The sequence below is a fragment of the Somniosus microcephalus genome, chromosome 5, assembly GCF_052327205.1.
Source record: "Somniosus microcephalus isolate GS21.2 chromosome 5, FLI_Smic_1.0, whole genome shotgun sequence".
NCBI classification, from domain to species: domain Eukaryota; kingdom Metazoa; phylum Chordata; class Chondrichthyes; order Squaliformes; family Somniosidae; genus Somniosus; species Somniosus microcephalus.
The window spans coordinates 319,616,721-319,642,705 of record NC_140991.1 but is presented as its reverse complement, the minus strand read 5'-3'; the positions used below and the strand labels follow the sequence as shown (position 1 = coordinate 319,642,705).

Here is a 25,985-nt window from a genome sequence, read left to right as displayed (position 1 = left end):
TATCGGAAAAAGAGGTGAGGGAGGGGACCTGAGTAGGACTGGAACAAAGATTGTTCCACATAGCCCACGAAAAGGCAGGCATAGCTAGGACCCATGCGGGTACCCATGGCAACACCTTTGATTTGGAGGAAATGAGTAGAGTTAAAGGAGAAGTTGTTCAATGTGAGAACAAGTTCAGCCAGGCGGAGGAGGGTCGTGGTGGATGGGGACTGGTCGGGCCTCTGTTCGAGGAAGAAGCGGAGTGCCCTCAGGCCATCCGGGTGGGGGATGGAGGTGTAGAGGGATTGTACGTCCATGGTGAAAAGGAAGCGGTTGGGGCCAGGAAACTGGAAACTGTTAAAGTGGCGGAGGGCGTCCGAAGAGTCGCGGATGTAGGTGGGAAGAGACTGGACAAGGGGAGAAAAGATAGAGTCAAGATAGGAAGAGATAAGTTCCGTAGGGCAAGAACAGGCTGAAACGATGGGTCTACCAGGGCAGTCCTGTTTGTGGATCTTGGGAAGGAGGTAGAAGCGGGCTGTGCGGGGTTGGGGAACTATGAGGTTGGTGGCAGCGGGGGGAAGATCTCCAGAGGAGATGAGGTCAGTGACAGTCTTGGAAACGGTGGTTTGATGTTCGGTAGTGGGGTCATGGTCCAGGTGGAGGTAGGAGCAGGTGTCGGAGAGTTGGCGTTCAGCTTCCGCTAGGTAGAGGTCAGTACGCCAAACAACAACAGCACCACCCTTGTCAGCGGGTTTAATGACAATGTCAGGGTTGGATCTAAGAGAATGGAGTGCTGCAAGTTCAGAGGGAGGTAGGTTGGAGTGAGTGAGGGGAGCAGAGAAATGGAGACGGCCGATGTCACGGCGGCAGTTAGCGATGAAAAGATCTAGAGAGGGTAAGAGGCCAGGGGGAGGGGTTCAGGTAGAATGGGAATTCTGCAAGCGGGAGAAAGGGACAGTTGTGCGGGGGGAGGACTCCTGGCCAAAGAAGTGGGCACGGAGACGAAGGCGGCGGAAAAAGAGCTCAGCATCGTGCCGAGCTCGAAATTCATTGAGGTGGGGGCGTAAGGGGATGAAGCTCAGGCCTTTGCTGAGGACTGATCGTTCAGGGTCAGAGAGTGGAAGGTCAGAGGGGATAGTGAACACACGGCAGGGGGTGAGATTGGGAGAAGGGGGGTCAGAGGAAAGTGAAGGGGAAGAAGGTTCAGGAGGGGCGTTGGTGTCCAAGAGTTGATGAAGCTTGCGATCCTTCCTTTCCCCCCCCCCTTTCCTTTTGTTTCTCTCTCACACCTGGCAGCTATCTTTTGCCCTGCCAGTACACTTTACACCTAATCACAGCCTATTACCATCTCGTCTAGCTTCTAATCTCTTTTACTTCTTTTGGTTCTTTTATTCTTTTGTCCGATCGCAGCCCTGCCTTCGATCTAGTTCCTTTTCTCTCCAGTTTTGAAGAAGGGTCAAACCCGAAACGTCAACTCAAATTTCTCTCCACGGATGTTGCCTGACTTGCTGAGTTTTTCCAGCATTTTCTGTTGTTATTCCTGTCAAGTGTAAGGTCGTTCTCTTCGAGTAGTCGCTTTTGCGTTCCTTCCTTTGCCAATCCGCACACGAACTTGTCTCGCAATGCCTCTGTCAGATTCCCTCCAAACTGGCAGTATTTCGCTAGTCTACGCAGTTCGACCAAGTATTCTGCGTTGCTTTCGTCTTTCCGTTGTGTTCTCGCATAGAATTTGAATCGTTCCGCCAACATCAACGGTGTGGGGTTCAAGTGATCCTTCAGAACAGCCACAATATCATCGAAAGTCTGATCCGCCGGTTTAGCCGGTGATAGTAGATGCTTCAAGAGCCCGTATGTCTTCGCGCCCATCGAGTTTAGCAAGGTTATAGCTTTGTCATCTTCTTCTATTTTATTGGCCTCACAATAGATCTCAATGCGTTCCACATACGTGGCCCAGTCTTCTACCTCGGAATTAAAATCGTTGATGTTACCACGCTTAGGCATCTTCCTCTCTTCCTGATAAACACCACGAATTATTTCTTAAAATTTTTTTTTTTTTCCAAAATGGCGGTTCCCGCGAAAATGGAGGTTTCCCGCGCTTATCTTCTCTCCCCGCCCACTTCAATGGCGGTTTCCCGCTTCTGTCTTCTTCCCCGCCTAATGGCGGCTTCCCGCGTTTCTTCCCTGGCGGGAGGGGTACACTTTCCCCACGGGCGACGGCCGCTGGCTTTCAGGTTCACAGCCTGCGCGTCGGCTTCAGTGCTTTCCCTTTTCTCGGCAGGGCAACCGGCGCTGGGTACACCCCGTTGACGGCGAACAGTTTCAGCCGCTGGGCTGGCTCTCGCTCAGTTCCCCTTGCTCGGGCTCTGTCTCTCTCCCGCTCGCTCGGCTCTACCGGCGCTGGGTACACCCCGTTGACGGCGAACAGTTTCAGCCGCTGGGCTGGCTCTCGCTCAGTTCCCCTTGCTCGGGCTCTGTCTCTCTCCCGCTTGCTCGGCTCTACTGGCGCTGGGTACACCCCGTTGACGGAGAACAGTTTCAGCTGCTGGACTGGCTCTCGCTCAGTCTCCCTTGGTCGGCTCTGCCTCTCCCGCTCGCTCGGCTCCCAATCGCGCCTCCCAGCCCTCTCGCAGTCCGGAGCTTCCCTCCCCGGCTGCGGCTGAGTTTTTATATCTTCCCGCGCCTACGCTCCCGGTCGCAGAGCTTCGTGGCTTTGGTCGCTGCCCGGCCTTTTTCGCCGGTCGCGGTCTAGCTGTCTCACGACGCCGTTGCGTCCCCAGCCTGTCTGTACCGTGGCTTCCTTGCTCCACGCTGCCCCAGTCTCAGCGCCTCTGGGCCCGACTTCTGTCCGGCTCCTTTCCCCTCGACCGTGGTCGAGTGCACCGCCCTTATCCTCCGGTTATTCTTTTTACTTTTCCCTTACTCACAGTCACCGTGGCCGGCTTGCTTCTCGTGCTGATCGGCTCACTCCTCACCGTGGCAGAAGGGACAGTCAGTGCCTGTTGCTGATGGAAGTCTTTGTCTCTGAATTCTTCCTCCTTTCCAGCTCTGCAGACTCGAGTTTTCTCCCAGCAGAATGACGAGGGCGGTTGCCTCTTCTCGACGCTCGTTAACTGCTTCGGAAGCATTGTTGCCGCAGGGTACGATCGGACTCGTCGCCACTGTAAAGTCTGTGGGTTGTTTAGTTAATTAATACACAGACTACCAGAGTAACTTAAAACAGGACTTTACTATTCGAAGGTCAGGGCGAATCTGCCCAATAAATCCTGACACAACACTTATATACTGGTGTGGTCACCGTCGGTATTACAGTATACAGAAGCCAAAGAAAGTAGTGGCACACCTAAAATAGTTCTCTTAAAGGTGAACGGTTACATACAATAGTTCTCTTAAAGGTAGACGGGTACATACACTACAGAAATAAAATACACAAGACAAGAATTTGGTTAGATGGCAGCAAGTATTTCTTTTTGGAGAGAGTCATCACAGGTGAACCTGTGGAATTCTCTACCACAGAAGGCAGTAGAGGCCAATTCATTAAATATATTCAAGAAGGAGTTGGATATATTTCTTAAGGCTAAAGGGATCAAGGGGTATGGGGAGAAAGCAGGGACAGGGTACTGAATTTGGATGATCAGCCATGATCGCATTGAATGGCGGAGCAGGCTCGAGGGGCCGAATGGCCGACTCCTGCTCCTATCTTCTATGTTTTGAACAGACTATCTGAACATGTAAAAAAGCAAAATACTGCGGTTGCTGGAAATCTGAAATAAAAAACAGAAAATGCTGGAAATACTCAGCAGGCCAGGCAGCAACTGTGGAGAGAGAAACAGTTAACATTTCAGCTCGATGACCTTTCGTCAGACCTGAAACGTTAACTCTGTTTCTCTCTCCACAGATGCTGCCTGACCTGCTGAGTATTTTCAGCATTTCCTGTTTTTATTCTACTTGAACATGTGATGGATAAGGATTTGCTATTGAAGACATTTTTAAAAGGGAGCTTGACCGGTTCCTGTGTGAAGAGCACATTTTCAGTTACAGAAAAATGGGCTTTTGGCTGTGTTGAGTTTCTGTGACCTGCAAAAGCAAGCCAGCAATTTGTTTGCCTGCTTGGTTTTTCTCAATGCGCTACTTTATTTTGGGCCCACACAAGTGATTTAAAATGTTAATAAATTAAGGTGGGATATTATTTACAATCCCAAACAGCTGGTGATATTGTTAGTGGTATCTCATGGGGGCATCATTGTTTAAGGTATCATTCTATTTAACTCACACAGCAGTTGTTGGGGGGGGGGTTGGGGCTCAGCAGGCAGATGCCTGAAAGCCGCTTGATCACAGGACGAAGGGTGGGTCCCGAATTCAGGGGTGTTGACTTTGATTGACAGCTATTTCTAAGTCCGTTAAAGAAAAGGGCAGGTTCTTGATTGGCTTCAGTCCTCTGTAATTGGCAGCTCGTGGGCAGGGACCTCATCTTCCGGGCATAAGGTGGCAAGTCTTCGAGAGGGACACCCATACAGATATGAAGAGGGATAGTGTGTTTGGAACACGCGGTCAACAGCTGTAATGCTGAGTGTTTAAATTTGTGTGCCAGCCTAGCCAGTGAAGTTAGGTTAGTCTGAGGCTGTAGGAAGCAAAGGTATGGTTCGAGATTACATTTTGAGAACAAGAAAGTTGTGCCTTTGTTCTTTTACATAGGAAGGGGTGTAAAGAAAATACATCACCCTGTGTAACCTGTCCCGTTCGTTCATTTATCTCATGGATGTGGATGAGTGCATGGACAACATGGCCTTGATGGAAACTTGGCTCATGGTTGATGATGCCCCTTACAACGACTTGCATTTATTTAGCGCCTTCAATGTAGTGAAATGACCCAAGGGGCTTCACAGGAGCGTTACAAAACAAAATTTGACACCGAGCCACAGAAGTTATTGGGACAGGTGACCAAAAGCTTGGTCAAAGAGGTAGATTTTAAGGAGCGTCTGGAAGGAAGATGGAGAGGCGGAGAGGTTTAGGGAGGTAATTGCAGAGCTTGGGGCCCAGGCAGCTGAGGGCACGGCCGCCAATGGCGGAGCGATTAAAATCGGGGATGCTCAAGAGGCCAGAATTGGAGGAGGACAGACATCTTGGTGGGGGGGGGCAGGGTTGTGGGGGCTGGAGGAGATTACAGAGATAGGGAGGGGCGAGGCTATGGAGGGATTTGAAAACAAGGATGAGAATTTAAAAATCGGGGCTTTGCTTAACCGGGAGCCAATGTAGGTCAGTGAGCACAGGGGGTGATGGGTGAAAGGGTCTTGCTGCGAGTTAGGACACAGGCAGCAGAGTTTTGGATGAGCTGAGGGTGCAAGGTGGAGGCCGGGCAGAGAGCATTGGAATAGTCAATTCTAGAGATAGCCAAGGCATGGATGAGGGTTTCAGCAGCAACTGAGCTGAAGCAAAGGCAGAGCTGGGCGATGTTACGGAGGTGGAAGTAGGCACTCTTGGTGATGGGGAGGATATGGGGTCGGAAGCTCAGCTCCGGGTCAACTAGGGCGGGAAGGTTGTGAACAGTGTGGTTCAGCCTCAGACAATGGCCAGGGAGAGGGATGGAGTCAGTGGCCAGTGAGCAGAGTTTGTGGCCGGGGTCCTCAGACACTGGCCAGGGAGAGGGATGGAGTCAGTGGCCAGTGAGCAGAGTTCGTGGCCGGGGCCCTCAGACACTGGCCAGGGAGAGGGATGGAGTCAGTGGCCAGTGAGCAGAGTTTGTGGCCGGGGTCCTCAGACACTGGCCAGGGAGAGGGATGGAGTCAGTGGCCAGTGAGCAGAGTTTGTGGCCGGGGCCCTCAGACACTGGCCAGGGAGAGGGATGGAGTCAGTGGCCAGTGAGCAGAGTTTGTGGCCGGGGTCCTCAGACAATGGCCAGGGAGAGGGATGGAGTCAGTGGCCAGTGAGCAGAGTTTGTGGCCGGGGCCCTCAGACAATGGCCAGGGAGAGGGATGGAGTCAGTGGCCAGTGAGCAGAGTTTGTGGCCGGGGCCCTCAGACAATGGCCAGGGAGAGGGATGGAGTCAGTGGCCAGTGAGCAGAGTTTGTGGCCGGGGTCCTCAGACACTGGCCAGGGAGAGGGATGGAGTCAGTGGCCAGTGAACAGAGTTTGTGGCCGGGGCCCGAAGACACTGGCCAGGGAGAGGGATGGAGTCAGTGGCCAGTGAACAGAGTTTGTGGCCGGGGCCCGAAGACACTGGCCAGGGAGAGGGATGGAGTCAGTGGCCAGTGAACAGAGTTTGTGGCCGGGGCCCGAAGACACTGGCCAGGGAGAGGGATGGAGTCAGTGGCCAGTGAGCAGAGTTTGTGGCCGGGGCCCGAAGACAATGGCCAGGGAGAGGGATGGAGTCAGTGGCCAGTGAGCAGAGTTTGTGGCCGGGGCCCGAAGACACTGGCCAGGGAGAGGGATGGAGTCAGTGGCCAGTGAGCAGAGTTTGTGGCCCGGGCCCTCAGACACTGGCCAGGGAGAGGGATGGAGTCAGTGGCCAGTGAACAGAGTTTGTGGCCGGGGCCCGAAGACAATGCCTTTGGTCTTCCCAATATTTAATTGGCTACTGTGCTGGATATTTGAAAGAGATATCGAGTTTGTTCCATTCCCCAGCCTTTTCTCATTCAAGGAAAGTCAATCGGTCATTCCCCTGCCAAGATGTTTCTGGGCTTTTGTTCTGTTCACTCTAGATTGCAAAAGAATTGTATTCTGTGTCTGTCTGATTAATTCAGTTTTGTATGATTGCATAATAGCATATATGTGTTTAATTTTTTGTATAAATTAACATTTTCTCATTATTTTGCAGAAAATCCTGCTGATTTACAGCCAAAGAGTGCACTTGACATAAATTCCAAGGAGTCCATCTTCTTACTCAGGTGTGTGTGTGTGTCTCTTGTATTATTGGACCATTGCTCTCTCTGCAGTTTAAGAATTTAGGCTGGGTCCAGCTTTATTGAAAGATCTTCATTTGCAGAGCATCAGTCTGCTTTTTGACAAGTAAGGCTATCAGATGAAAGACCTCTCGGCAACTTTACAGAACTTGAGGCTGTTGGTATTTTTTGCATATTCAAGGGGGGCAGGGCAATAACCTGTTGACATAGAGTCATAACGACACAGGAGGCTGCCATTCGGCCCATCGAGTCCGTGCCGGCTCTCTGTAGAGCAATCCAGTCAGTCCCATTCCCCCGCTCTATCCCCGTAGCCCTGCAAGTTTATTTCCCTCAAGTGCCTATCCAGTCTCCCCTTGAAAACACTGAGTGTCTCCACTTCCACCACTTCCGTCGGCAGCGAGTTCCAGATCCTCACCACTCGCTGCGTAAAAAAAGTTTTTCCTCACATCCCCCCTGTATCTCTTGCCCAAAACCTTAAATCTGTGTCCCCTAGTCCTTGTACCATCAACTAGTGGGAACAGCCTTTCCCCGTCTAGCCTATCCAAACCCGTCATAGTCTTGTACGCCTCTTATCAAATCACCCCTCAACCTCATTTGCTCTAATGAAAATAAATCCAGCTTCTCCAACCTGTCCTTGTAGCTAAGATCCTCCATCCCTGGAACCATTCTGGTAAATCTCCTCTGCACTCTCTCAAGTGGCAGGGGAACTACGTTTTAAGTTTTTCTCCAGTTTGAACTTCTTTCAATGAATGAGGAAAAGTTTGGGAGCACCCTAGTTCAGTTCAATGAATCACTCAGGAAAAATTACCACGTTCAAATTTCATTGTTGCACTCAGCTAAACACTATCAATTCTACACCGTGACATATAGAGCATGATGAAATAATTGTGCGCACAGATCACATTGGAAGGGCCATCCAGTCTTGGTTTAGTGTAATTTCCTCCAGCTAAACATTGGGAAGACCAAAGTAATCTTCAGCTGTTGCTGCAAACTCCATCCACTTGCTGTCGACTCCATCCGCCTTCCTGGCTGCTGTCTCGAGCTGTACCAGCTGCTTTGCGGCCTGTTCAACCCTGAGCTGAGCTTCTGATCCCATATCCTCTTCATCACAAAGACTACCCGCTTCCATCTCCGCAACATTGCCTGCCTCCACTTCCACCTCGGCCCGATGCCACTAAAACCCTCATCCATGCCTTTGTCACCTCCGGACTCACCTATTCCAGTGCACTCCTTGGCGGGCTTCCAAACTCCACCCTCCATAAATTTCAGCTCTTCCAAAACTCTGCCGCCCATATCCTGTCCCCCACGGAGTCCTGCCAACCCCTCACCCTTTCCTCGCTGACCTACATTAACCTCGGGTACGAACGCCTCACACTGAAAATTTCTTATTCTTGTGCTTAAACTCCCTTCATGGGCCTTGCCCCTCCCTGTCTCTGTAACCTCGTCCAGCCTCACTCACTCCCGCCAAGCTCTCCGTTCCTCTTGTGCACTTCCGCCTCCTTTTGCTCCACCATTGGTGGCTCTACCTTCAGCCGTATCTGCCCCACGCTCTGGAATGCCCTCCTCAAACTTCACTGCCTCCCCATATCCCTCCTTAAACCCACCTCTTTGATCAAGTTTTTGCTCGCTCTTCTAATCTGTCCTGTTGCTCAGCGTGTGTTTTTCCTTACACCTCTGTGAAAACATCTTGGGATGATTTTCTATGTTAAAGGTGCTGTATAAATGGTGTTAGTAACGGTATATCATCAGTTGTATTCAATTTCTTTTTCTACTGTCTACCCCAGCAGCTTGTTTTAAAATAAAAACAAAAATGCTGGAAACACTCAGCGGGTCCGGCAGCACCTGTGGAGAGAGAAACAGAGATAACGGTTCAGCTCGAGGACCCTTCGTCAGAACTGGAAAAAGCTGGAGATGTGACAGGTTTTAAGCAAGTGCAGGGGCAGTGAGAGGGGGGAGGGAGGCAAGAACAAAAGGGAAGGTCTGTGATCGGGTGGAAGGCAGGAGAGATTAAATGACAAAAGGGAGGATTGTACAAAGCACAAGGAGATGGTAATGGGACAAGTAAAGAAACAAAAGATGGGTCTAGAGGAGGTGTAAATGGGAATAACAGAATCATCAACAGCTGCTGTCCGAGAAATTGGCGGCAGAGGTTATGGCCTGAACTCTGCAAGTTTCAGTGCAAAGAAGTATGGTATTGGGAGGGAGGGGCAAGAGACAGAGTGAATAGCGGTCAGTCTGTGGATTTGAGGAAATGAGGTTGCAGTCCTCTCTCTAATTGGTCCCTTTTCCCAAATATTTTTAATGGTCTAGCTTGTTTCAAAATGGTTTATGTTGACAATGAGCATTTTAAGTATGGATTCCATAGTATGTACTACAGGAAACTCTTTTAACCGGCACCTAAATATCCGGAAATCTTAACCGGCAAAATTCAGGAGTAGGTTCAGGTAAGTTTTACTATATATTAGTGGCCGTGTAACCGGGACTCCTGCACCTGTGGCCGTGTAACCGGGGTTCCTGCACCTGTGGCCGTGTACCCGGGGTTCCTGCACCTGTGGCCATGTACCCGGGGTTCCTGCACCTGTGGCCGTGTACCCGGGGTTCCTGCACCTGTGGCCGTGTAACCGGGGTTCCTGCACCTGTGGCCGTGTACCCGGGGTTCCTGCACCTGTGGCCGTGTACCCGGGGTTCCTGCACCTGTGGCCGTGTACCCGGGGTTCCTGCACCTGTGGCCGTGTACCCGGGGTTCCTGCACCTGTGGCCGTGTACCCGGGGTTCCTGCACCTGTGGCCGTGTACCCGGGGTTCCTGCACCTGTGGCCGTGTACCCGGGGTTCCTGCACCTGTGGCCGTGTAACCGGGGTTCCTGCACCTGTGGCCGTGTAACCGGGGTTCCTGCACCTGTGGCCGTGTAACCGGGGTTCCTGCACCTGTGGCCGTGTAACCGGGGTTCCTGCACCTGTGGCCGTGTAACCGGGGTTCCTGCACCTGTGGCCGTGTAACCGGGGTTCCTGCACCTGTGGCCGTGTAACCGGGGTTCCTGCACCTGTGGCCGTGTAACCGGGGTTCCTGCACCTGTGGCCGTGTAACCGGGGTTCCTGCACCTGTGGCCGTGTAACCGGGGTTCCTGCACCTGTGGCCGTGTAACCGGGGTTCCTGCACCTGTGGCCGTGTAACCGGGGTTCCTGCACCTGTGGCCGTGTAACCGGGGTTCCTGCACCTGTGGCCGTGTAACCGGGGTTCCTGCACCTGTGGCCGTGTAACCGGGGTTCCTGCACCTGTGGCCGTGTACCCGGGGTTCCTGCACCTGTGGCCGTGTACCCGGGGTTCCTGCACCTGTGGCCGTGTAACCGGGGTTCCTGCACCTGTGGCCGTGTAACCGGGGTTCCTGCACCTGTGGCCGTGTAACCGGGGTTCCTGCACCTGTGGCCGTGTAACCGGGGTTCCTGCACCTGTGGCCGTGTAACCGGGGTTCCTGCACCTGTGGCCGTGTAACCGGGGTTCCTGCACCTGTGGCCGTGTAACCGGGGTTCCTGCACCTGTGGCCGTGTAACCGGGGTTCCTGCACCTGTGGCCGTGTAACCGGGGTTCCTGCACCTGTGGCCGTGTAACCGGGGTTCCTGCACCTGTGGCCGTGTAACCGGGGTTCCTGCACCTGTGGCCGTGTAACCGGGGTTCCTGCACCTGTGGCCGTGTAACCGGGGTTCCTGCACCTGTGGCCGTGTAACCGGGGTTCCTGCACCTGTGGCCGTGTAACCGGGGTTCCTGCACCTGTGGCCGTGTAACCGGGGTTCCTGCACCTGTGGCCGTGTAACCGGGGTTCCTGCACCTGTGGCCGTGTAACCGGGGTTCCTGCACCTGTGGCCGTGTAACCGGGGCTCCTGCACCTGTGGCCGTGTAACCGGGGCTCCTGCACCTGTGGCCGTGTAACCGGGGTTCCTGCACCTGTGGCCGTGTAACCGGGGTACCTGTGGCCGTGTAACCGGGGTTCCTGCACCTGTGGCCGTGTAACAGGGACTCCTGGATCTGTGGCCGTGTAACCGGGACCCCTGCGCAAGTGCCGTGTAACCGGGGCTCCTGCGCAAGTGCCGTGTAACCGGGGCTCCTGCACCTGTGGCCGTGTACGGAGCTCTCGTACCTTGGTAAGTATACCTCTCTGTAATCCGGACTTTTTGATCAACCGGCACCACGCCGGTCCCGTCGGTGCTGGATAAAAAAGAGTTTCCTGTATATAGGTAGAATTATTTATTTCTATGAAAAGCCAATGTTTTAGAATATTGCTTCATTCTCATTATCGGATAATTAATTTATTAGGCTAAAAATGACTGAATATTGTTTCCAGTTAAATTTGAACTTTTTTCACTATTAACGCAAGTATACACAGAATTGTGAATTGGTGTGAAGTGTTGGTAGTGTACAACAATGTGGGGGAGATGTTGTACTACGCCTTTTGTAAATTAATAAATTATAATTCTTATTTAATTTTTTTGGTGCATTCCCCACATTATGTAATTCCTTTTTGTTACCCGCCCCCGCTTCCCCCCCCCCCAAGCCAATCGGGCATCATTCCACACGAGAGGGGGCAGGCAACTTTCGAGCCCGTGACATTTTTGAGCCATCGCCTGAGGAGGTGGCGGAGACGCTGAGTTAGTTTTACTCCGACTGTTGCCCTTTGACCAAACGCCTCTTTGATTTTCTTTCTTTGAGTCAGATCAGAACCTCGTGTGGAGAGCTGAATCGAAGCCACGGTCCCACCAATCCACTCTGCAGCCACGCACCGTGCCAGCAGACCATGTATTGTGATTTGTTTCTGTTCGGTTTAGTTTTTTTTTTAAACTGTTCTTGCTAGCCTTGAGTTTCTTTTCAGCGTGAGCAAAAGGGAACAAGACCAGATTCAGCTCCTGCTTCCTTTTATTTGAAACAGCTCCCATCCATCACCACGAACTAGCTCGAATGCAAGCCGGAACAGCAGTGTAACACATGGTGCTCCCTCAAAAGGCTCCTCCATTTCACTTCAGGTAGATTCAAGTGTGGCACCGCCTTGCTTTTGTTAGATTTAGACTTGATTTTTCATAGCTAACCCATGTTGTTCTATTATGTATTTTCAGAACAAATGTTGCTCTTAGAGGCAAGAGACTTGGTACTACACGGAGTTTGGAATTGTTACCAGAGAGGTCTTTTAAAAGCCTCTTGTTAAAACTAATTTTCAGGTTCATCAACTGTACTGACCACTGCAGATTTCAGTGCAAAGAAGTATGGTATCGGGAGGGAGGGGCAAGAGACAGAGAGTCACTATGTTGCTATAAGGAAATGAGGTTGCACTCCTCTATCTAATTGGTCCCTTTTTACTAGAATCATTTTTTAAAAGTTGAACAAGGAACCTTGCCTGTTCTTGAACTGTAGAAGTAGTAAATGTGGCTGATCTTAAAAAAGAAAGACTTGCATTTCTATCGCGCCTTTCGCGACCACTGAACGTCCAAAAGCGCTTTACAGCAATGAAGTACTTTTTGAAGTGTAGTCACTGTTGTAATGTAGGAAATGCGGCAGCCAATTTTCACACAGCAAGCTCCCACAAACAGCGATGTGATAATGACCTGATAATCTGTTTTAGTGATGTTGATTGAGGGATAAATATTGGCCCCAGGACACTGGGGAGAACTCCCCTGCTCCTCTTCGAAATAGTGCCATGGGATATTTTACGTCCACTTGAGAGAGCAGGCAGGGCCTCAGTTTAACGTCTCATCTGAAAGACGACACCTCCGACAATGCTGCACTCCTTCAGCACTGCCCCTCCGACAATGCAGCGCTCCCTCAGTACTGCCCCTCCGACAGTGCAGCACTCCCTCGGTACTGCCCCTCCAACAGTGTAGCGTTCCCTCAGTACTGCTCTTCCGACAATGTAATGCTCCCTCAGTACTGCCCTTCCGACAGTGTAGCGCTCCCTCAGTACTGCCCCTCCGACAGTGCGGCGCTCCCTCAGTACTGCCCCTCCGACAGTGCGGCGCTCCCTCAGTACTGCCCCTCCGACAGTGCGGCGCTCCCTCAGTACTGCCCCTCTGACAGTGTGCCGCTCCCTCAGTACTGCCCCTCTGACAGTGCGGCGCTCCCTCAGTACTGCCCCTCCGACAGTGTGGCGCTCCCTCAGTACTGCCCCTCCGACAGTGCGGCGCTCCCTCAGTACTGCCCCTCCGACAGTGCGGCGCTCCCTCAGTACTGCCCCTCCGACAGTGCGGCGCTCCCTCAGTACTGCCCCTCCGACAGTGCAGCGCTCCCTCAGTACTGCCCCTCCGACAGTGCAGTACTGAGGGAGCACTACACTGGAGTATCGGCCTGGATTTTTGTGCTGAAGTCAATGCTGTGAAACCTTCCAAGTAATAAAGAACATTGATGCTCCGTTATTTCCCTCCCTCCTTCCTCCGAAGGAAAGGAAAGCTTAGAAACCAGCCCGTTCACTCATGATCATGGACCTTTTTTACTTTTATGTAGTTTGTTTTTTCCATTACTTTTTCTGTTAATTCCCTTCCCCGCCCACCCCGACAGCAGTAACTCCGTATTGGTGTGTGGCTCCATGGGTGCCAGATGGCATCTGGCACATCCCCCAAAGGTCATTCTTTGGTGCGTGTGTGGGCAGGCTATTCAGCAGCAGGGGACATCGTAGCAGAGCCTGACTTCTGGCGGGGGTGGGGGGTGTCACTGGACACCAGCCAAGAGTGGCTGGTTCACTGTTCTCTCACCCACTTATAGCCTCACATCTGCCACTGCCAGCTAACTTAGCACCGACTGGGGACCAGACCATGGACTTTATTGGTCGATGTGGTGCAGATACTCGTTAACTTATCGAGTTGCGTCAGTGGGGAAGCCATTTTTTGCATCCTTTATTTGGAACTCAAGTACAGTTAATTTCAGCCCCTTCGCATGTCATCATTGGACACTCCTAATCCTGGAGAGCAGAGGGTTTGAATCTGATCCGTGCAGACTGTTATTAACTTGTATTGCCCGGAATACAGCAATCTCTTCTAATTTTTACAAAGTATTTGCAGCACAGAAACAGGCCATTCGGCCCAACTGGTCTATCCTGGTGTTTATGCTCCACACGAGTATCCTCTCGCCCTTCTTCATCTCACCCTAGAAACATATCCTTCTATTCCTTTCTCCCTCACGTGTTTATCTAGCTTCCCCTTAAATGCATCTATGCTATTCGCCTCCACGACTCCCTGACTCCATCCCTCTCCCTAACATTTGTCTGAGGCTGAACCACACTGTTCGCAACCTTGGTGTCATATTTGACCCTGAAATGAGCGTCCGATCACATATCTGCAGCATAACAAAGACCGCCGACTTCCACCTCCGTAACATCGCCCGTCTCTGCCCTTGCCTCAACTCATCCGCTGCTGAAACCCTCATCCATGCCTTTGTTACCTCTCGACTTGTCTATTCCAACGCACTCCTGGCTGGGCTCTCCCATTCCACCCTAAGTAAACTTGAGGTCATCCAAAACTCTGCTGCCCGTGTCCTAACTCGCACCAAGTCCCGTTCACCCATCACCCCCTGTGCTCGCTGACCTACATTGGCTCCCGGTTAAGCAGCGCCACGATTTCAAAATTCTCATCCTTGTTTTCAAATCCCTCCATGGCCCTCGCCCCTTCCAATCTCTGTAATCTCCTGCAGCCCCACAACCCCCCCGAGGTATCTGTGCTCCTCTAATTCTGGCCTCTTGAGCATCCCTGATTATAATCGCTCCACCATTGGTGGCCGTGCCTTCTGTTGCCTGGGCCCTAAGCTCTGGAATTCCCTGCCTAAACCTCTCTGCCTCTCTACTTCTCTTTCCACATTTAAGGCGCTCCTTAAAACCTACCTCTTTCACCAAGCTTTTGGTCACCTGCCCTAATTTATCGTTATCTGGATCGGTGTCAAATTTCTTTGTCTTAAAATACTCCTGTGCAGCGCCTTGGGACGGTTTACTACGTTAAAGGCGCTATATAAATACAAGTTGTTGTTGTTGTTGTTGTGGTAGCGAGTTCCACATTCCCACCACGCTCAAGGTGAAGAAGTTTCTCCTGATTTCCTTTATTGGATTTATTAGTAACTACCTTATATTTCTGGCCCCTAGTTCTGGTCTCGCCACAGTTCCTGTATGAATCCTGTGTCTAATCATCTGAAGGCATCAGACTGCTTTCATTGAACTGAAAAGGTTGAAGCCCCGGAAAACAGGTTTTCAACAGCTTTTCATAAGGGTGACAAATATGCTCATTTTAATCAATGGCCCTGTATGTTGCAGGTTTGACTTTGACACCGGCATGCGTGTGCAGAGCGGTTAAACGTTTAAAGTTAGCGAAAGGCTTTTTAAAATTTGTTTATGGGATGTGGGCGTCGCTGGCAAGGCCAGCATTTGTTGCACATCCCTAATTGCTAACTTGACTACAAAGTTTGTTTTAAAGTTGACTTTGCATGTGTTGTAGATAAACGGAGGCTAATTTGAGGCCAAAAGTGGGACGAGATGAGCTGTCGCAATTAGCTGCACTCTCGCTGTTCACTTACTAACGCGACTTTGTTAGCTCGCCCCACTGGAGGTTTCGATCACAGTTACTCCCCCCACTCTAGAACACAGCAGGCACATCGGTTCCCACTACTGTCAGGAGAAGCGTGATTTACCCTAAATGTGCAAAACAATGTAACAATGTGTCCAAATTAATGTGGGTTTCAGGAATCTGTCTTTGAAGTTTACTTTAAAATCCTTCACCAATATCTTTCTTGCAAAGATTTGGCCAGACTGGTTTTCGTGCCATCATTTTGCAATGTGTTTGTTTAAAATAGCAACTTGCCAATGAACAAGAAATTCACGATGACATTCAGCCCAACGCTCCCCCTTATTCTTTTTTGGGTGCGCGGCCCCTTTAAGGGGCTCCATTCCAAACACTGCGTACACAAGGTTTTTTCCCCAATGAAAAGCCGGGTCCCGGAGAGCTGCGCGGCTTAAAGGGAACATTGATTAGGACTGAATCTGATTCTGCAGAGTCCAGTTGTCAATGCAGTAACAGTTGTCCTTTCTTATTGCAGAATGAGAGTCATGTTTGCAGCGAGAATGCTCTCTTTGTTCTGCTTTTAATTACACTGCCAGGAACAAGGAAAGTTTCTCCATGACTGCATCCATCCCTTCAACTTGTCACAGAACTATTGCCGTCTCACAGCTTCTTTCTGCCCTCTGGTGGCTTAAAGAAAAGTTACAGTAAATGTTCAGGGCAGAGTGAATAAGTTGCCATAGAATCATAGAAATTTACGGCACAGAAGGAGGCCATTCGGCCCATCGTGTCTGTGCCGGCCGACAATGATCTCTCCAGTCTAATCCCACTTTCCAGCTCTTGGTCCGTAGCCCTGCAGGTTCCGGTACTTCAAGTGTATATCCAAGTACTTTTTAAATGTGATGAGGGTTTCTGCCTCTCCCACCCTTTCAGGCAGTGAGTTCCAGACCCCCACCACCCTCTGGGTGAAAAAAGTTCTCCTCAACTCCCCTCTAATCCTTCTCCCAATTACTTTAAATCTCTGCCCCCTGGTTATTGACCTCTCTGCTAAGGGAAATAGGTCCCTCCTATCCACTCTATCCAGGTCCCTCATAATTTTATACACCTCACATAGGTCTCCCCTCAGCCTCCTCTGTTCCAAAGAAAACAACCCCAGCCGATCCAATCCTTCCTCACAGCTAAAATTCTCCAGTCCCGGCAACATCCTCGTAAATCTCCTCTGCACCCTCTCTAATGCAATCACATCCTTCCTGCAATGTAGTGACCAGAACTGCACGCAGTACTCTAACTGTGGCCTAACTAGTGTTTTATACAGTTCAAGCATAACCCCCCTGCTCTTATATTCTATGCCTCGGCTAATAAAGGAAAGTATCCCGTATGCCTTCTTAACCACCTTATCTACCTGTCCTGCTACTTTCAGGGATCTGTGGACATGCACTCCAAGGTCCCTCTGATCCTCTGCACTTTTCAGTGTCCTACCATTTATAATGTAATGTTAGCCCTCCCTAAATACATTACCTGGCATTTGTCCAGATTGGATTCCATTTGCACTGTTCTGCCCACCTGACCAGTCCGTTGATATCTTCCTGCAGTCTGCAGCCGCCGCCTTCATTATCAACAATCACGGCCAATTTTTGTATCATTTGCAAACTTCTTAATCATACTTCCTACATTCAAGTCCAAATCATTGATATATACCACAAAAAGCAGAGGACCCAGCACTGAGCCCTGCAGAACCCCACTGGAAACAGCCTTCCAGTCACAAAAACACCCTTCGACCATTACCCTCTGCTTCCTGTCTCCGAGCCAATTTTGGATCCGACTTGTCACTTTGCACTGGATCCCATGGGCTTTGACTTTTGTGACCAGTCTGCCATACGGGACCTTATCAAAAGTCTTTCTAAAATCCATATGGACTACATCAAACTCACTACCCTCGTCGACCCTCCTTGTTACCTCCTCAAAAAATTCAATCAAGTTAGTCAGACACGACCTTCCCTTAAAAAATCCATGCTGACTGTCCCTGATTAATCTGTGTCTTTCTAAATGAAGATGTATCCAATAATGAATTCCAGTCCAAAAGCTTTGCAAACTCATTTGGGCTGGCTATTCCTCTTGACCGAAACCAGGAGCGGCATTTTCATGATTATTCATCCAAAAAAGTTATAAAACAAAACTCATGTTAAGTTAATTTTTTTTCCTCCCCTCATCTCACCGCAGCAATAAGGAGGAGTTTTGGGGAAGGGTCAATTCTGACCATTGCATTTTATTTTTATTTCACCTGGAGCCTTGTCCTTCACAAAATAGGATTTTGGTTGTCACGGTTATTAGTTGTGGGGGGAAAAAAAAGTTATTGAAGTTGAAATGTGAAGGGGGGTGTTTGTGCTTCACAATTTTAAAGAAAGAAAGACTTGCATTTATATAGCACCTTTCACGACCACCGGACGTCTCATAGCGCCTTGCAGCCAATGTTTTTTGAAGTGTAGTCACTGTTGTAATGTAGGAAACTCAGCAGCCAATTTGCACACAGCAAGCTCCCACAAACCGTGATAATGACGAGATAATCTGAGTCAGAAGGTTGTGGATTCAAGTCCCATTCCAGAGACTTGAGCACAAAAATCTAGGCTGATACTCCAGTGCAGTACTGAGGGAGCGCTGCACTGTCGGAGGGGCCGTCTTTCGGATGAGACGTTAAAATGAGTCCCTGTCTGCTCTCTCGGGTGGATGTAAAAGATCCCATGGCACTATTTCAAAGAAGAGCAGGGGAGTTCTCCCCGGTGTCCTGGCCAATGTTTATCCTTCAAGCAACATCATTAAAAAACAGATTATCTGGTCATTATCACATTGCTGTTTGTGGGAGCTTGCTGTGCGCAAATTGGCTGCTGCGTTTCCTACATTACAACAGTGACCACACTTCAAAAAGTAAAGCTGTGGGACGTCCGGTGGTTGTGAAAGGCGCTGTATAAATGCAATTCTTTTCTTCTTTTACTCTTTTAGATGATATGCTGCTGATTACTGAGTGCAAAGGGGAAGGAAAGTCTTGGAGTACCTTTTTGTTCCCTCTTCCCATTGATGCATTTACAAATTAAATGTATATGTTTAATTTCTCACCCCAGCAGAGACCTGGTAGGTTGGGTCTCCTTGCCTCCAGGTCACTTTGGTGATATCACTTGAGGTGTTTCCTGGAATGGCTCCATTCGTTTAATGGAGACTAGAACCTCAGACCACCTGGGATCCAATCCAGGACTACCAAACTGTAGCAAGGCGTGCTGTCACTGACTGTCGACTTCAGTTGAATTTTGCACTGCAAACTCTCTCCACTGCCGGACACTGCGCTGATTGAACTAACATTTGTGTGCTGTAAATATTGGACATTCGCAACATAGCCATTTTCTGCCAGTAATTTCTGGTTTATCTTATTTAAGGATGTAGAGCAAGCAACTTCCAAGAATGTTAAAAGTACAGTTTCTCAGTCCGATTGAGAAGCACATTGGGACAGCGTTCGACAAGCTTCAGATAAACCACAATGTGCAGTTTTCCAAATGCTTTGTACATGGAAACATAGAATCTGTCGGAATGATTCATCCCTCTGCAAAGCATATTCACACTGTGTTCGTTCTGAATTGTCCCTGGCACAAAACTCAGCCCAAAGTGATATTTCTTTGCGACGGGTTCAATGCAGAGTTCAGATTTCACAGAATTTCCATTTTTTTTTTGGTAAAGCAGATTTGTACGCATGCCAGGTCTGTTCCTGCCACCGATTGCCAATGTAAACAGGGTGTAACAGTACGCAGCCATTGTAGGTCCGTGCCCATTAGCTCATAGTGTTGCCACTTATAATCTTGAGTTGCTCCAGAGACACTCTGTTGACGATTATGCTGTTATCTCCCTGTATTGCGGAGCAGCAGGATATTGCATTCAGTGGTCCGCACACAAGAATTCTCGTGCGTCTCAGAGCCATTCTGACCTGTTCATTTTATAGCAGTTTTGACCTTTTGAAATTTAAGAACATAAGAACATAAGAAATAGGAGCAGGAGTAGGCCAATCGGCCCCTCGAGCCTGCTCCGCTATTCAATAAGATCATGGCTGATCTGATCCTAACCGCCAATCTACTATCACAGAACCATCTCCTGAATCTAACAGAATTAGACACACGAAATAGGAGCAGGACCAGGCTACACGGCCCCTGGGCCCGCTCCGCTACCCACAGGGCCATGTCCGATCCGAACCTAGACTCATGTCCAAATTCCTGCCCGCTCCCCGTAACCCTTAATTCCCTTTACTTCTAGGAAACTGTCCATTTCTGTTTTAAATTTATGTAATGATGTAGCTTCTACAGCTTTTTGGGGCAGCATATTCCATGGACCTACCACCCTCTGAGTGAAGTAGTTCCTCCTCATCTCAGTTTTGAAAGAGCAGCCCCTTATTCTAAGACTATGCCCCCTAGTTCTAGTTTCACCCATCATCGGGAACATCCTCCCCGCATCCACCCGATCCAACCCCTTCACAATCTTATATGTTTCAATAAGATCGCCTCTCATTCTTCTGAACTCCAATGAGTAGAGTCCCAATTTACTCAACCTCTCCTCATATGTCCAGCCCCTCATCCCCGGGATTAACCGAGTGAACCTTCTTTGTACTGACTCGAGAGCAAGTATGTCTTTTCTTAAGTATGGACACCAAAACTGTATGCAGTATTCCAGGTGCGGTCTCGCCAATACCTTGTACAACTGAAGCAGTACCTCCCTATTTTTATATTCTATCCCCCTAGCAATGAAAGCCAACATTCCATTGGCCTTCTTAATCACTTGCTGCACCTGCATACTAACCTTTTGAGTTTCGTGCACCAGGACCCCCAGATCCCTTTGTACTTCAGTACTTTCCAGTTTCTTGCCATTAAGATAATAACTTGCTCTACGATTTTTCCTGCCAAAGTGCATAACCTCACACTTTCCAGTATTGTATTCCATCTGCCAAATCTCTGCCCACTTACTTAGTCTGTCTATGTCCCCTTGCAGGTTTTTTATGTCCTCCTCACTCACTTTCCCTCCCATCTTAGTATCATCTGCAAACTTTGATATGTTACACTCGGTCCCCTCCTCCAAATCGTTAATATAGATTGTAAAGAGTTGGGGACCCAGCACTGACCCCTGCGGAACACCACTAGTTACTGATTGCCAGTCTGAGAATGAACCATTTATCCCAACTCTCTGCCTTCTGTTAGATAGCCAATCTTCTATCCATGCCAGAATATTACCCCCAATCCCGTGATTTTTTATCTTAAGCAATAATCTTTTGTGTGGCACCTTGTCAAATGCCTTTTGGAAGTCTAAATACACTACGTCCACTGGTTCCACTTTATCCACCCTATATGTTACTTCCTCAAAGAACTCCAGCAAATTTGTCAAACATGACTTCCCCTTCATAAAACCATGCTGACTTTGTCCTATAAATTACCGTACAATGTGCAAAAATGTGTATTTTGCCTTTCCCTCTTTCAGGCCTTTTCATCCCATTTGGAGCTATAAAGGATCTGCTGTCAGTCTCCTACAGTTACCGCTCCATAAGCAGCTCCTGGGAATTGGCTTTGAGGTGCCCCTCCCCTAGAAACACCTGGCCGTGTCCTGCCCACCTCACCTTGTGAATTGGAAGTGCAGACCTCAAGGTTTTGGACCGTTAATGCACCCCATTCTCCACAATTCCTGCATGATTATCACAAGGCAAAACAGTAATAATATTATTGTTTACCATATAAGGCCATAATAAAACTAAAATATTTGACATTTTTGGGTTTGGGCAGATTGTAAAGTTTCAGGCTGAATGAGCACAGTACTGTTTTCATGATAAATGTCCTGCAGTCATAAAAATAGCTATTTAGATGAAGACAAGTGCTTATTTTAATTGAGAAACTAAGGTGAAGAGCCAAGGTCCATGGTGCAGGACATCACCAAGATTGAAAAGATACAGCAGGGAATAAAATTGAAATGCGGCAGCCAAATTGCGCTCAGCAAGCTCCCACAAACAGCAATGTGATAATGACCAGATAATCTGTTTTAGTGATGTTGATTGAGGAATAAATATTGGCCCCAGGACACCAGGGAGAACTTCCCTGCTCTTCTTCAAAGATTTGACTATGCCATTTGAAAGTTGGCAACTCCGACAGTGCGGCACTCCCTCAGCACTGCCCTTCCGACAGTGCGGAGCTCCCTCAGCACTGCCCCTCCGACAGTGCGGCGCTCCCTCACCACTGCATTGGAGTGTCAACCTGGATTTTTGTGCTCAAGTTTCTTGAGTGGGACTTGAACCCACAACCTTCTGACTCTGAGGCGAGGGTGCTACCAATTGAGCCAATGGAGGATGGAGAACATTGACAGTGTCAAATCTTAAGGTGGCAAAGGCATGGATAAACGTATCAGTGGCAGAGGTGATGAGATAAGGATGTCTCTGGGCGATGTTGCATTGATACTTTTGATGAAGCTTTTTATTGCCTGCAATGAGTGTCAATATTTTAATGAAGCATGTATAGTTTGTATGCCCATGTTGCGAATATGTATATACACAGCATATTAAATAAAATTAATTGTTATTTAGCTTAATTTTTGAGTTGTCACAGTTTTAGTACCATACACTGAATGTGTTAAAGGTTTGTTTGGGATGTTACTGTAGATTTACAAATAATACTAGCTGATCATCTGTGGCTTTGCACCCGGGCAGTCAAGACCAAGTGTAGTTTTGCCGGGGGGGAAATAGGGTGAAAAGAGATATTTGGCCAGGGAGGAGCAGGCATCAATCAGTCGCCATTAGACATGCATTCTGTCCTTAATTTTATATCTGAAATCCTATGCCCTCGTTCATAATGGAAACTACCTATTGTAACCTTGTCACACTTAATTACAGCCGCTGGGGGAGGCTGTAATTACAGCATGATATATTTACACAAGCCATTATAAATGTGGATGGAGGAATTTATAATGGAAAATTTGACAGGCTGTGCATGCAGATGTAACATTTTTAATGTAGTAATAGATCTAGTTATTGTTGGTTTGTAGATTAATTATTTGGCTGGTACAGAATAGCTAATTTTTTTCATGTTGTGTTCAATATTGCCACCCAGCAGGATCTGGACTCCAAAATCAAAGGGCTTATATACACGGACGCTGATCTTACTGTGACCCCAATCATAGACAACCCCAAGGTAACCGGAACAGAATTTGCTTTTACATAATGCGTTTTAACGAAACTAACTTGAGTTTTCTCAGTGATTTTCTCTTCCATGAGGATTAAAAAATACTGTTGGAAATGCTTAAATAAAACTCGTTCTATTTTTAAAAAAAAGACTACTTTACGAAGAAATTCGTGTGCTTATGTTGAGGAACTGAGAATCATGGTACTGATGCACAGGGATAAGTTGCTTCAAAACCAAAGAATTTGAAGTTGAGACGAGGAAGTTGAATGTGTGTGTGTGGGTAATCCATCCTATCAGTATTTTTGTTCTTATGAAAACAGTCTACTCCTGATAATTTGAAGTTGCTTAAAAAATGTTGACTTGTCCAATAATTTGAATTCAACAACAACTTATATTTATATAGCGCCTTTAATGTATTAAAGTCCCCAGGCACTTTATTCAGCAACATAATACCATAACAAAGTGGGAATTGGTGTGAAAAAAATGGAACTATCAGCTAATTTGAATTGAACAAGCTTACGTTGAAGAGCAGACTGTGGGATACTTGTGGCTTCAAAGGATGGATTATCTTCAAGTAATATCTTAGATTTTTTATTGTGCATCCAATAAATCCATAATGTGCTGAGTTTACTGGTGTGTCAAACTTAAGAAACTTTCATTTCAGTCTAACATTATTTGCTTTCCTTTCCCCCAAGTGTTTTTTCTGAATTACTTTATTTCTTTGTGCTGTTAAACATAGCAGTCTTTATCTGAGAGTTGTCCCTATAAACATATTGCTCTGTGCATTTTGTGTGACAGATATTGAAACCGGTGCCCATGAGGTTTGATGCTAAAACTCTAAGTGTTCCAGCCTATTCAGGTAAGTGTTAATAGTCATTTTCTACATAGATTACACTTGAGATTATACTGTGTCCCAAATGTTCCCACTTGCAGTGTCTTCTCAGCTGTAGACCAGTCTCTCTGCCGTGCTGAGGAGGATGTTGGAGAAGTCAAGTTTAGAGGTGACGGAAGTATGGATAAAGGAGGGACCGAGGTTGGGACGGAGCTGGAAAAACATAGTGGATAATGGACAGGAAGTGAGGTTTGATATTGAGCTTTGGGTTGAAAAGGAGTTTTTGAATCGTGTGGCTCAACTTGAACGAGTGGCTGGGGAGGTGGGGGGGCATCGGGGGCGATATCAATGGCAAAGGAACAGAACTTATGACTTGCTAAAAACTTTGGGAACCTTTGACTCATCCATGACTTGATGTTGGGCAGGCAGTCTGACTTGCATGGAAGTGGTTGTGGGTTCAAGAGAAGTGGTGGAGACGTAGAGCTGGGTACATTTGATATGATTTAAGTAGTAATGGTTGGGGAAAAATCTGGAAAAAAAGCTAGTATTGTAGGAATGGTCAAATTCCTATCTAGAGATTGAGTTCGACGCAGGCAATCAATCAAAAAGGTTTTTAATGTCGAACTAAAGAGTTTAAACAGATGGATGCAAGAGAACTATGAATACAGGTCTTAACAGGTCGGAGGGTCCACGAGGACTGCCTGGGCGGTCCCGTGGATGGCGTCAGGACGTCATCACGTTTTTCCCGCGTTTGGGTGATCACGTGATTAGCGGCATGACGTCATCGCGTTTGCCCGCGCTCTTAAAGGGACCGCGCACTGTACATGCAAACAGGATATACAATGGTACAGATTTAGTCTGCAGCTAACACCTCGTTAAAGGGAATTATGTACAGTTGTTCAGAGTCCCTCAGTGGCTCTGCCACAGTATCATTAATGATTACCATGAAACAAAAAAATGCATTTGGGGAGGACTAACAAGGAAAGGGAATACACATTAAATGGTAGGACACTGAGTAGTGTCGAGGAACAAAGGGACCTTGGAGTACATGTCCACAGATCCCTGAAGGTAGCAGGCCAGGTAGATAAGGTGGTTAAGAAGGCATATGGAATGCTTACCTTTATTAGCCGTGGTATAGAATACAAGAGCAGGGGGGTTATGCTTCAACTGTATAAAACACTAGTTAGGCCTCAGCTAAGAGTACTGCATGCAGTTCTGGTCACCACATTACAGGAAAGATGTGATTGCACTAGAGAGGGTACAGAGGCGATTTACAAGGATGTTGCCGCGAGTAGAGAATCTTAGCTATGAGAAAAGACTGGATAGGCTGGGCCTGTTTTCCTTGGAACAGAGGAGGCTGAGGGGAGACCTTATTGAGATGTATAAAATTATGAGGGGCATAGATAAAGTGGATAGAAAGGACCTATTTCCCTTAGCAGAGGTGTCAAAAACCAGGGGGAACAGATTTGAAGTAATTAGTGGAAGGTTTTGAGGGGAAATTTCTTCACCCAGAGGGTTGTGGGGGTCTGGAATTCACTGCCTGAAAGGGTGGTAGAGGCAGGAACCCTAACCACATTTAAAAAGTACTTGGATGTGCACTTGGGATGTTGTAACCTGCAGGGCTACGGACCAAGAGCTGGGAAGTGGGATTAGGCTGGATCGCTCTTTGTTGGCCGGCGCGGACACGATGGGCCGAAATGGCCTCCTTCCGTGCTGTAACTTTCTATGATTCTATGATAATGTCCTTTAGGAAAGGAAATCTGCTGTCCTTACCCGATCTGGCCGATATGTGACACCAGACCCACAGCAATGTGGTTGACACTTAGCTGCCCTCTGTCACTCAGTTGTATTCAACAAGGCGGCTCACCACCAACTTCTTGAGGACAATCGGGGATGGGCAATAAATGCTGGCCTTGCCAACGATGCCCACATCCCGTGAATGAATGTTAAAAAAAAATGTTGGCCAGGACACCGTCCTAGTCTACTTTGAATAGTGTCATGGGATTTTTCAGCATCCACCTAAAAAAGCTGATAGAGCCTAGGTTTAAAATCTGATCTGAAGGACTGCAGCATTAACAATACAGAACTCCCTCAGTACTGCACTGAACTCTCTGCCTACATTATGCGCCATGTCCTAAAGTAGGGCATGAACCCATCACCTTCTGACTCAGAGGCGAGAGTGCTAACCGCTGGGTCAAGCTAAGGTCATGGGGGAAATTAGGCACTTTGGGTTTTCACTGTGAATGTGGCCAGTTCTCATTGATACTCTGCCTATCTGCCTGTTACTTTTCTTCCTCTGTGGTCCTTCTCTATTTCGATTAGCCGCAAGAGTTAGCAGAGTGGGGGAAAAACAAAACTTTTTACTTGCCACCAAAGTGACTTCACTTAGTTGACCAAACGACAATTATTGAATAAGCAGGCGATTAGAAAATATGCATTTTCTCAGCAAAGCTAAAGTCAATTACTAAATAATCTGCCTTACAATTCCTCCCGTCCTCCCTGCATGGCTAGAGATGCAGAATACAACGTTCTGAACACAATTAACACAAACGAAAAGAGAAGCAATATTGCAGTCC

At 48.2% G+C, this 25,985-nt stretch overlaps 1 protein-coding gene across 1 annotated transcript in view; it reads left to right on the top strand.

Moving 5' to 3' along the window:
• Nucleotides 1–25,985, top strand: part of ulk4 (unc-51 like kinase 4) — a 585,662-nt gene that overhangs the window by 56,236 nt on the left and 503,441 nt on the right. Inside the window, exons 10-13 of the mRNA XM_085989398.1 lie at nucleotides 6,791–6,860; nucleotides 11,796–11,889; nucleotides 22,506–22,586; nucleotides 23,376–23,436. Coding sequence (XP_085845524.1) covers nucleotides 6,791–6,860; nucleotides 11,796–11,889; nucleotides 22,506–22,586; nucleotides 23,376–23,436 — 306 coding nt within the window. The remainder of the gene's footprint in view (nucleotides 1–6,790; nucleotides 6,861–11,795; nucleotides 11,890–22,505; nucleotides 22,587–23,375; nucleotides 23,437–25,985) is intronic.